The following is a 12,747-nucleotide window of genomic DNA, read 5'->3' as shown; positions in this document are numbered from 1 at the left end:
TGATGTTTTAAAGCTACAGCATCTATGATTTTTGGCTTATACGTGTGTGTGTGTGTGTGTGTACACACATACACATATACTCCTTGGGGATGGTAAGTTTCATCAGTTTAGGATGGCACATTGTCCTGTTTAGGGATACTAAACCTGCCTCTTCCAAACTTCACTGGGTAACCTTCTAGTTCCACAAGAGTTAAGATTTGGCGCCCAAATCAGCCTGTGCCCCCTCTCCTCTTACTCTTCATGACTTCGCAACTTGATCATCGCTGCGTCTGAGCCCTCCTCTTTCCAGATGACAGCATCCATCACACAGCCCAAACTGATGAGAACAGCCTATTACAACCTGTGATCTTTTTAATTATTCTTCCTTGGACCATATCCAAACTCCCTAGAGCTTTCTTGGGATAGAACAAAGACCACAATTCTACACAACTCTGTGACCCTGAAAAGCCAAGATGATCCTGGGAGAGGGAAAAGAAAGAGAACAAAGTTGGAGGACTCACATTACCTGATTCAAACTTACTACAAAGCTACAGCTATCAGAACAGTATGAACTGGCCTAAGTGCAGACTATAAATCAATGAAACAGAAATGAGAGTCCAGAAACAGATCTATATATCATCAACTGATTTTCCACAAGACTGTCTAAAACATTTTGGAGGTGGGAAGACTAGTCTTCAACAAACAGAAATCCACATGCAAAAGAATGAAGTCAGACCCTTCACACCACACACCAAGATTAATTAATTTAAGTTATTACACAATGTAAGTAATGTAATTAATTCAATGTAAGTCAAAGACCAAAATATAAGAGCTAAAGTTTATATTCTAAAATTTTTTAAATGAAAATAAGGGTAAATCTTCATGACCTTGGATTTGGCAATGGGCTCCTAGATATGACAGCTAAAACACAAGCAACAAAAGAAAAATAGATGAACTGGCCTTCACCAAATTAAAAAACTTTTGTGTCTCAAAGGATAATATCAAGACAGTGTGAAGAGAACCTACAGAATGAGAGAAAATATTCAAAAATCATGCATCTAATAACGGTCTTGCATCCAGAATGTGTAAAGAACTCACTCTTAAAACTTGATGACAAAAAATAATTTTAAAATGAGCAAATGATTTGAATGGACCTTTCTCCAAAAAAAGATATACAAATGACCAAAAAGTACATGAAAAGATGGTCAACATCATATCAAATGCAAATGAATGTCAAATTCAAATGTAAACCAAAACCACATATAACCAAATGTGGTGTTTTAGTGACTTTCTGATAATGTACAGTTTTTTGGTGAATTTATATTTCTTTCTATATTTTTAGGACCAATCTCATTTTTAATAAGGTAAAAAAAGAGGGGGGAAAAAAACTAGAGAAAAAACTTCTGTTTTTGCCATGTAATGTCCCAAGAGTGCATCTGTAGAAAAGTGCTTGTCAGCTAAAAAAAAATTACATTTGATAGAAAAACAAAAACAAACAGAAACCAAACCACAATGAGATACCACTTTACACCCACTAGGAAGGCCATAAGAAAATGCTGGTGCAGATTCAGAGAGAACTGGAGCTCTACACACTGAGAGGAGCATCGCACACGGGTACAGGTCCTGTACGGAGAAAACAGCCTGGTGGCTCCTCAGTAGGCTAAACACTGAATCACCATATAACCTGGCAATTCCACGCCCAGTGCAATATAATCCACAAGAATGAAAGCAAGCGTTTACACAAAACTTGTACACAAATCTTCCTAACAGCACCATTCACAACCATCAAAAGGTGGAAACCCAAATGTCCACTGAACAAAGAGTGGATAAACAAAATGTGGTACCCTCATCAGATGGAGTATTAGTCAGCTATAAAAAGGAATAAACTACTGATATTTACTACAGCGTGGATGAACTTTGAAAACATTATGTTAATTGAAAGAAGCCATGTATTGTACGAGTCCATTGATATTAAACATCCAGAAAGCATATTAGTGGTTATTATGGGCTGCAGAGGGGACAAGATAGGGAATGCTGGCTTTATGGGTTACTAGGTTGGTTTCCTTCAGGGTAAAGAAAAAGTTTCGGAACTAGAGAGGTGATGGTTTGCCTAACATCATGAAGGTACTTCATTGACTTATACACTTTAAAATGCCTAAAAATTGTTATACGTGTTTTACCACAGCTTTAAAAATACCATAAATCTCTAAAAAGCAGTATGTATAATACAGTCTCAACTACAGAACAAAACCAACAAAAACCCAACACATGCAGACCCCCCAAAATGAAGGTACAGTGTTGTTCTGTGTCCTTCCCAAGTCTGTAGGCTCTCTCATGTCCCAGGAACCCGTGAACTCCTAGAGGGGGGAACCAGAGTCCTTCTTGTCTTCATTTTCTCCCTGGTATCCAGCACAGTGCCCACACACAGCACTGTGCTTAATAAATCTCATTCAGCAGCTCTCAGCCTAGTGATCTGAGAGGGCAGGGGGCTCTGCCAGAGAGGACGTGCTTTTATCTGTTTCATATGTGCTTCCACATTTTCATTTTTGAAAGGTTTTTACTGCTTTAAGAAGACAGAAAAAAGAAAAAGTTGTTCAGTAACTACTGATCTAGACAACTGTCAAAATGTTTACGAAAACCCTGAATTGGGCTTAAAAATGGAGGTGTCTGGCACCACACTATACAAAGTAGAGGTAATGTCTGTTTCTCCAGAAAGGCTGGGGAGCCGACAACAGCACCAGGCAGGAAAGCCCTGCTGCACTGAAATAAAGTAATCGGTGCTATTGGTAACAGAGATTCAAGGTGCATTTTCGGTTTTCACAATCATCAAAATTAGACTGTAAAAATACACTAAAATAAAACAAAAACTCTCAAGTACCAAAGAGCCATAATGAAGTCCAATTTTACATGTGTAGCTGGTGGTACCCAAAAAGTGTACTGGTTAAAAGCACTTCTAGCTGACTTAATAAAGGAAGCTATTTGTATGAGAGAAAAAAAAAAAGCACAGATTTAACAATAAGACATTTGATAAGCTTGGTATTTAATTTCAATCTGGGAAAAGGTCTCAGAGTGGGGTTTGCATAAGAGAAAGGTGTTTGAAAAGCCAGCTCCACACTGTATCTATTCTACAAACTGCCTTTCTGACATTCTACTTGGAGACAAACCCAACCCGAGAGAGCTGTTTAAACAAGTTCACCCCTAAGCCTCAGGTCTAGAGAATGAAAGCTTTGTTCTCACTCAAAAGAGATGTTTGATGTTTATGCTAAGGAGACCTGTCATTGCGACTTAATTTATGGCTGGCTATAAATGCCTGAGCATCCAGTAAGGGCCCACCTGCTGCCCAGGGGAATGTCAAGGTAAAGCTGGAAGGAGAGGCATCACTATGGCAGAGCATGTCCGGTGTTTCTGGGACCTAAGTGTACAAACTCAGCCGTCACATTCAGACTGTCTGCTAGCCACTTGGTATTTCTCCTTTACCCACAAGTTTATATTGACATGTACAACCTTCTGTTTTCTTTCTTTGTTATACTTAAACAGACACACTCCTGGCTCATTAGAGCAGGGGAGAGTATTTATCAGTGGTGTTTTGTATTTGCTTCCTGACCTACTTACTACACTACGATGTGTGGAGAGGTGACAGCGTACATCAGTTTTGAGAAGAGGGATAGGAATGGTTGTTTCAGACAACTAGGACAATGAAGGGAAAAAAATCAGCAAGGATGGAGAATAAAACTAACGAAGTTGAGGACTTCCCTGGTGGTCTGGTGGTTAAGATGCCACGCTTCCAGTGCCTCTACTGCAGGGGGCATGGGTTTGATCCCTGGCTGGGGAACTAAAATCCCACGTGCTGCGCGTGGCACAGCTGGGGGAAAAAAAAAAAACACACCAAAAACACCAAAAAACAACTAATGAGGTTGAGATCAAATTTATCTCAAGTAAAATGGGCAGGTAGTGGATTCAACAGAGATGAAGAGGTGAGGTAGAGATTATGACGTTCCCAGTAACGCACAAATGTCTGTGGCACTTTTGAGCGACTAGGATGAAAACTGTATATATAGGAGATATTGAAATTACAGCAGGACAGAACTGGAATTATTTACCTAGGATTTTGCTGAGAGGATGGAAAAGAAATGAATGAATGCAATTAAATTATTAAGTACCTAAAATACACAAGGCTCTGTGATAGAACAAGGACATATAAAGAAAATGTAAGACAGTTCCTAGGATCAACTTTCAGGGCGTAGAGGGTGGGAGAGTAGGAGAAGCAGAAAACTCTAAGCCAGTGTGAACCTCTATGTTACTGATAACGGACCAAAAGGAAAAGCAGAGAGGATGGGGTTACTGGCTGGGGGATAGTAGGAAGACAAAGTGGGTCCCACACTTGGAGGATGTTGGATTTGGCTGAGAAGGCCAAGACCAAGAAAAGCACAAGGCGTGTGAGGTCTAAAGTAAATGGGCAACAGGACAACAATGCCAGGGTTCTAGCCAGAGATAGGGGCAATGAGCGAGACTAGACCAGACTGCATGGATCGTGATGGCGGGCAAAGAGTCTGGAGTGGATCCTGGAGGCTGCATAAAGGTGACAGAGGCGGCGCACTCTCCAGGGCTGACCCAGCGGCAGGATGGAAAGGCGGACGGGAGGAAAGCTACTTGAATAGTCACCACAGCTCACAGCAGAGTGCAGGATTGTGAGCATGGGCTGTGGAGTCAGACTTTAGGCCCGCTGCTTAACCTCTATGCCCCCGTTTTCTCACCTGTAAAATGGGGATGAGAGTGGCTCACAGAAGGGCTGTACAGAGTAAGCAAGGCAGCACAAACGCCCAGTATTACACTTGAGTAGATGGCGCACACTCAGGAAATCTGAGGGTTTTATTATTGCTGTCATCCTAGTGAATGAGAAGGGGCTGCGCTCTGGGTGGTTTTATGGTTGCTCTAACAAGCAGAAGTCAATCTGTGCGCAAACTTCTTAATGGCAAGGACAGACAGATTCTTTCCTCAGTGTCCCCCTCAACACTGACCTTGAGGAGCTTAAGGAGTGCTTCCTAACATCTAGGGAGATGTTAAGAAAGAATACTGATTGAATCTGAATTTATCTACAGCAAGTGTAGAAAGTAATGTGCAAATGTACACCAAGACAATACATGACGATCTGGGGACAGAGGCGCTCAACACAAAGAATACTTTTTAAAAAAATAAAAATCCCTCAAGTCACAAATTCCTCAACATATCAAAATCATTTAAAGCATCCACAATCTTCTCTCTCCTCCAAACCTCACAATGTCTAGGAAAAGGTAACAGGGAGCAGCTGAAAGCCACATGTGGTCTCAGGACTTCTTTCCACATGTAAGTCCATCCACGGGATGGCAGGGTGACCCAGTCTCAAGGAGCCTCAAGCCTATCTTGGCGAGTGTGTTTATCCCTCAATCCTATTTTCCTTCTCCTCATATAACCATCTGACTCACCCCACATGCATTTTAAAAAGCAATACCTATTTACTATTTCAGTTTCTGTAGGTCAGAAGTCCAGGCACAGCCTGACTGATATTGGCTGGGGCTTTCTCATCTAGGGCTGGGACCTCTTTCAATCTCACTCGTTGCTGGCAAACTTCAATGACCTGTGGATGAAGGACTATAAGGCCCCCCAACTGCCCTACTCGCTGATGGCCAGGGACCACTCCACTCCTAAAGCTGGCCTGCAATTCCTGGTCACGCGGCTCCCATGGGCAGTTCACATGTGAATGTTTACTTTCTCCCAAGCTAGTTGGGGCATCACTGCCTTCCTCTTCTGCAATCAGCTAGAAAATGCTCTGCATTCAAAGGGCCAGCTTGATTAGGTCAGGTCCACCATGACAGTGTGCCCATCTGAAGGTCAACTGATTTAAACCCTTCACAATACAGTTGACCCTTGAACAACTCAGGGGTTAGGGGAACTGACCGCTCGAGTCAAAAACCCACGGATAACTCAACAATCACCCCACTAGATCTGCAGTTCCGCATCCGTGAATTCTGCCAACCTTGTACTGCATAGTACTGCACTCTAGTATTTACTGAAAAAAAAAAAAAAAAAAACCCACCCATGTATAAGTGGACCCATGCAGTTCAAACCGCGTTGCTCAAGGGTCAACTGTACCACCTTCATTCATGTCTGAGTAACTGAGAACCGGTGTGTGTATACCTAAGGCTGGAAATCATGGGCAGAAGGGAGCAGTGGGGAGGACTGTGGTGGACAAAATCAGCTTGTACTTTGTTTCTTTATCATCTACTTCACCTGCCAGAAGGTGAGCTTCATGAGGGTAAGCATTTCCTCTCCTTTTACTTACTGGTGTATCTCTGCACCAGAACAGTGCCTGTGTTACAGGAACCTTTAGATCACCACAGCAGTTCTCAATATATGTATATATATATACCTGTTTATTCACAGGCTAGAAACAGGACTTATAACTGTATACATTACACTGGTACAGTGAAACCATCTAGGAGCCTGGGAACTCCACAGGAAGGATTTTCTCTCTGCCACAATCATTGCACTGCTTGAACAAAATACCGTCCATTTTCATCCTTCATGGATCCGTATTTGTGAATCTGTCCACTTGCTAAAATTTATTTGTAACCCCAAAATCAATACTCTCAGTGTTCATGGTCACTCACAGGTGAGCACAGAGGGGTGACAAATTTGAGTCACCTGGCACACACGTTCCCACGGAGGTTGAGTAAGAACGCTCTGGCTTGTTTCAGCCCTCATACTGTTAATATGTGTTCTTCTCATGGTATGTTCAGTGCCAAGCTTTCTGTCTTTTTGTGGTTTATGCTGGTGATTTCACTTTAAAACGGCCCCAAGAGTAGTGTGGAGACGGTGTCTAGTGTCCCCAGGTTCGAGAAGACAGTGACATGCCTTAGAGAAAATACATACACTGAACAAGCCTCATTCAGGAAGGCATTATAGTGCTGTGGGCCCTGAGCTCAACTTTAATGAATCAACCATATATATTAAATAATTTGTCTTTAAACAGAATCACAAACAACGTAAGGTGATGTGCTGACCAGCCGATGAAAGCACTGCAACCAGCAGCAGCAGCGGCCCAGGATTTGCTAACCCAGTGTTCAATTGGGCTTCACAGAACAGTTACCGAAAATAAGGCCACTTGACTGCGTTAGCCCCATTTTACAGATCGAACAATGACGTGGACAGGGCTGTGCCGTGGCAGCCCCTGGCGCACTCCGGCACACCATCCTGTTTTATTTCCTTCACAGCACTCATGACTGATAACCGTGTTTACTCATTTATTTTCAGTCTGAGCCTCTGCAATCATAAGTTCCATGAGGAGTTAGGGATTTTTGTCCCTCTTGTTCCCTGTGGCCTCCTCGTGCCAAGAAGCATTCCAGGCACACACCCAACTAAATGAATAAAGAAACCTCCTATATGTAATTGTGTAAATATTAGAGTGATTGATACTTTAAAGGGAAAGGCAGTTACTTTCATTATGTTAAATTCAAAATATTTAGCAAGACAAATGAGGCTTCAGACTAAATGCAGAGAGAAAAAAGCCAAAAAGAACACCACAGCTGCCTGAGGTGGCACCGTGTGAGATGCCCTGCAAGCAGGTAAGACTGCCAGGGAGGCTGGTGGACCAAGACTACAGAGGAAGAAGAAAGCTACACTAGGAATGGTATTTACCCACGACTGAGAAGCTGGAGGGCAGAGAGAACAGGCGAGACCAGAGATGCTGCGTCCAGGCCCAGCTGCAGGCTGAACCATGTATGAGGCAGAGAAGCTGAGGACAGCAAACCCGAGAGGCGGGACAGGGGACTCCAGCGGGCCATGAGGCCCCCTGCAGAGTGACAGCCTGTAGGGGACTGCCTGCTCGGATCTTTCAAAGGTCTGGGCACTCCCAGGCCAGGTGGAACTGATGGGCTCCAGAGGCCCTCAGCACTTTCAGCATCAGAGGGGGCTGATGAGCAAGAGGACTCCAGGATTTTCTCCTCGTGAACACACAGAGGAAAATGAGGTAAGACCCTCTTACATCAACTCCTGCTGTAACAGACAAATAGCACAAGGGCTCGAGACAAAGAGGCGGAATTCCAGAATTAATGTTCACCGCGGCTCTGAGCAAAGACTGAACCGTAAACAATACGGATTTCAAAATTAAAACAAAAGCGCCACTTCAGTATTCTAATTTAACCTTCAAAAATAAAGACGATTTCAAGCACCGCGGCCTGAGAATTCCATTCCACCTCAACACCCTGTGCTCCTGAGTTATTATGAGAACAGGCTGAGGCTGCAACGCAATTCAACTCCTGTTCCAAAATGCAACAAGCAGCTTCAACAGGCCACGCTGGAAGAAGCAGCGCGCCTCATCGTCTCCTTGTCTCCTGATTCATATTTTGGTAGCAAGGTTACAATTAGCTCACCGGTGGCGAATAAACCTATTTATAACACAGCAGTCCACCTGAAAGACACAATCATCTAAAAAGGTTTTTAGAGGAAAACCAAGTGCAGCTTCTTCTTTTACTGACTGCAGATTTCCAAGGTCCTTTCGGATGAAGTCCTCAGTCTAACCTTCCTGTGTTCACAGGCACCATTCCGGCCACCTCTCTGCCTCCATGTTCTTATGTAACATTTACATAGTGCCATAAACATACCCAGAGTTGCGTAAGAATGAAAACGTTGCCAAACCAATAAAGCCTAAAGCAGGTCACTCCCTCCAGACTGTCTTTGATTAGCACAGGTATGCTGCCAGGTCTAGGATGTGAGGGCTTGTCAAGAGACAGAAATGAACTTGAGGAAATCTGAAAGGGGTCCACAAAAAAATGCAACAGAGAACAAATTAACCACAGTGTGACATGTGTTGCTTCTCTCAATCCCAGGAGCTACTCTCTGCCCCATAAGATAAAAAGTAACCCAACATTGCCTGTTCACTGAAGTCAGAAACTGTGTCTAAAAATACCACCCAGCCAACTGGCTGTCAGTAAGACAGTCTCACAAATGTCCCAATAAGAGAGACACAGACCAGTTCCTGACTTCATGGAGGCAAAACTGAGGCAGTCACAGAAAGGTGAAGTGCCTTACTCAAGGACAACCTGTCAGGGAGCAAAGTTCTGGGGCTGGAGAGCGGCCTCCTCCCCCCACCTGGCTCTAACCTTTAACCAGGGTAGCCATTTTATTGTGTTAATCACATCTGTTCCAGGAGGTCTTAACAAAACTCATCGGAGATTCTCTTTTTCTCTACAAGAGTTCACTTCTGCTGTATTTCAAACTCATGTCCACTCAACAGAAGTATAAGACTTGGCCTGAGATTAAATTTTTGGTTTAATCACAGAAATTCAAAATATTCCCATCAGAACCTCAAATGTCTCCCTTGCAGCTTTTGTCTTAAGACAATGAATGTCATGTTCTCCTGCTACTAATTCAGCTTCACATTTTTAAATACTAAAGTGACAATGCCAAAGGTAGGCCTTAGAATGTGGTCCACCTATTAAATGGATGCAGTTTATAACCTGGAACTCGCGCTCTGTACCACTGGCCTTTTACTAAGTCGCTGCTAGTTCACTATTTAACAGACACCTATTCCTTGCTGTCCTCACATCCTGCCTTCACAGGCATCAGGGCTGCCTGGCCCTGCTGCTCCTCCCGGCCCACCTAGGGGAGCACGACAGAGGAAGCGTGGGGAGGACAGCAATCAACTTCTAGTTATCTCACAGCCTCTATGTTCCCAGAACTGATGCTTCACTTTAAGCCTTTTGCAACAGTGGTCTCTGTAGCATGCACTATTGGCAACGAGATGTGTCCCGGAAAAAACCGTAGTGTCTGGCCAAGTCTGAAGGCCTTCGAGAATGTTTGCTGGATACACAACCTAATTTCCAATTAACCAAAAAAAGAAACCAACTCCCTACTATGCCCACCCATCCTCACCCCAACAAACATCCATTTCAGGAAGGTTACCAAAAAAAAATGAACCTGCCCCATTCAGAACCAGTTGGATCATCAATTAAACGTTCTTAACTAGCTCATGACAACAAGAAATATCCCACCAGACATTACACCAAACCAACAGGGAAATGGCTGTTAAGAATCTCAGATATATTAGCAACAGGATAAAAATTCCTAAGGAAGGAATTTACAGATTTAGTCATACACATGTAAAATGACAAACCTGAAGGCTGAATCTCCTTATTTGCTACCCTACTAGAGAAATAACATCATGATACACACTCCAAAAACATGGCCCAAAAATAAGGCCCAGCATACATTATTCATGAAAACCATTAACTTACCACGAATGTCAGGCTGTGTTCACATACCTTCACCACATCTATCAGACCCCACAGCGCGTTACCTCTGCCACAGAGCAGTGAGATCCAGGAACACACACGACAGCCTTAGCAGAAGCATTAACCAGTGAACAAAGACCCCACCACACAGGCTGCACCACTGGAAACAAACACCAAGGCTGGAGGGAATGAACTTGTTTGTGAGATGCCAAAATGGGATCATGTCTTTGGTTGATTGTCTCATTTCTGAAAGAAGCCTGAACCCACCTGAGAACCATTATTTTTTGGTGGAGAGAAGAGAGCCACAGAACACAACTTGATCTCCCAGTGCTAGAAGGTTAGGGGCTGCTGAGAAGTCAGAGCAGCAGGCTTTGTACATCGGGAGCAAACACAGTCCTGACTGTCTCTCCTGGATCCAACTGTGGGTCAATAATCACTCCAATATAAAGGCCAAATATAACCTTCATCTGCTACCCCAATGCCAGCACAGGGTTGAGACGACTCCCTTAAATATTTTAGGGTTTCATCTGCATTCCTCAAGCCCGTAAAGCCTCACAAACGAGACACCCAACTGAATGTCCCACAGAAAGGTACCACTTTGGTAGTGAGAAGGATGGGGGGGTGCTACCAGGGAGCAGAAGGCTGTGGGAGTTGGAAGGTGAGGGGTGTGCAAGGGTGGGGGAGGACGTAGGGGGAAGGGCTGGGAAGACGGCTGGTGTGGGAAGGTAAATAAATCCTGACCAAGGGCCAAGAGCTGGTCTGGTGGTGGGGTCTTTAAATAATCTTGGGGGTGGGAGGCAGGTTCAAGGATGTCACCTGAAAAGCATCCACAAAGTGACCAACAGAATGGACCCCCTGAGGTGGGGTGGGAGTGGCGAGGGAGAAAGCAAATACACCTAGACGCAGATTAACCGCTCTGGAACTAGGTTTCCCAGGGTTAGAGAGATTCCAAAGCCAAGCTCCAGATAGGGGCCTGTTCGTCCCATTTCCTCCACCGAGCTTCCCCGGGGCATGTGGACTGGAGGTGGGGGTTTGGCCCCACTGAACTCAAGGGACTGCCCGAGGGGGAAATGTGACTCGCTTTCCCAGAACGAAAGGGAGGAAGGCGAGGGAGGGGAAGAAGCACCCCAACTGCAGGAGGGAGCAGACGGAAAGGTTGAAGACCCCCTTCCCCTTTTATCTATGGTGCGCAAGGGCTCTCAACGTCAGGATACCTCGGAGAAGCAAAGACCCCATTGCCGAAGCCCCATAATCTTGGCGGGAGAAAAGGCGCCCCCCCTCCACACTCCCCGCTGGAGCATCTGGAGGGAGGGAATGAAGACCCCCGCCCCTGGACATGCTGAGCGGCAGAAACGTGGATCTCCAAACCTCGGGGAAGGAAGCCTGCACTCCCTTCTATGGAACATGGGGGTGCTGGGAGCGCGACCCTCGAGAGCTCCCCGAATCCAGTCCCTCCTGGGAAAGAGCTCGAGTCCCCAGGGGCCCGGCGTGAGACCGGTCCCGGCGGGGCGGCCGCGCCTCGGGGATCGGGGGAAGCCGACCCAGGTTGGGGGTCACCGCGACTCCCCCGCGCCCCCCGCCCGGCCATATTGTGCGCGTGGGGAGGGGGCGCGCTGTAGCCAGGGGCCGCGGCGCGAGGCCTCGCCCTCGCCCGGCCCGCTCCATCCCGGCCCCCGCCCCCGCCCCGGGACTCACCCTGGATCCCCCGGGGCCCGGACCCGCCGCTGCCGGCAAGCAGGAGGACAACAAGGGGGAAGAAGGAGGAGGCTCCGGCCGACTCCGCCATAGTAACCGCCGCCGCCGCCGCCGCCGCAGCCCAGCAGCGCCCAGCGCGCGCGCGCGCGCGCGCGCGCGGCCCCGGCGCCTCCCCTCCTCCCGCGGCCCGGCTCCCGCCTCCCTCTCCTCTACCCGGCGCCGGCACGTGCGCTCCCGGCGGAGCCGGCGCCGCGGCCGCCGCGCGCGCCCCCGAAGGGCGGGGCCGGGTGCGCGCGGGCACCCGCCTTAAAGGGGAGTGTCCCCGTTAAAGGGGTGGGAGGGGCTCGCGCCTCGGCCAACCTCACCCGTGAGTGCCAAGCACGGCGTGGAGGCCGAGCCCCACACACGCGGCCTCCGCCCAGTTCTGCACCCCCCGCAGCGCGGCGTGATCTTATCAGCACCGACCCCCATCCCTTGCATAGAACGTTCTACGAGTCCCGTGCGCTTGTTCCCTTTTCCTTCATGCCTACTGCTTAGCCTCAAGCACCCATCACGTCCCACTAGGATCGTCGCAACCATCTCCTAATTAGTCTCCCAGCCCCAGTGGCCCCCTGCGATCCGCAGGACGCACAGCCACCTGTGTGATCGAATCATGGATGCCCCCTTCTTAGAACGTACAGGGCTTTTTAATGACAGTATTCAGTCTTGGTGAGGGTGCTGCGTGAAGCACTCGCATGCTGTTGGTAGGTAGAAACCTTTTGGTAAACAACTTGGCATTATGTATCAAATGTCTTAAAATGTTCAT

The 12,747-nt window shown here is 46.6% G+C and overlaps 1 protein-coding gene across 1 annotated transcript in view; it reads right to left on the bottom strand.

Moving 5' to 3' along the window:
• The window catches only part of ACVR1B (activin A receptor type 1B), a 33,779-nt gene extending 21,668 nt beyond the window's left edge, over positions 1–12,111 (bottom strand). The window contains exon 1 of the mRNA XM_025284211.3: positions 11,943–12,111. Coding sequence (XP_025139996.1) covers positions 11,943–12,033 — 91 coding nt within the window. The 5' untranslated portion in view covers positions 12,034–12,111. The remainder of the gene's footprint in view (positions 1–11,942) is intronic.
• Positions 12,112–12,747: the final 636 nt, after the last annotated feature.

Source organism: Bubalus bubalis, chromosome 4 (genome assembly GCF_019923935.1).
Source record: "Bubalus bubalis isolate 160015118507 breed Murrah chromosome 4, NDDB_SH_1, whole genome shotgun sequence".
Taxonomy (NCBI): Eukaryota; Metazoa; Chordata; class Mammalia; order Artiodactyla; family Bovidae; genus Bubalus; species Bubalus bubalis.
Note: the sequence above shows the minus strand (reverse complement) of the source record. Positions and strands in the feature narration are given on the sequence as shown.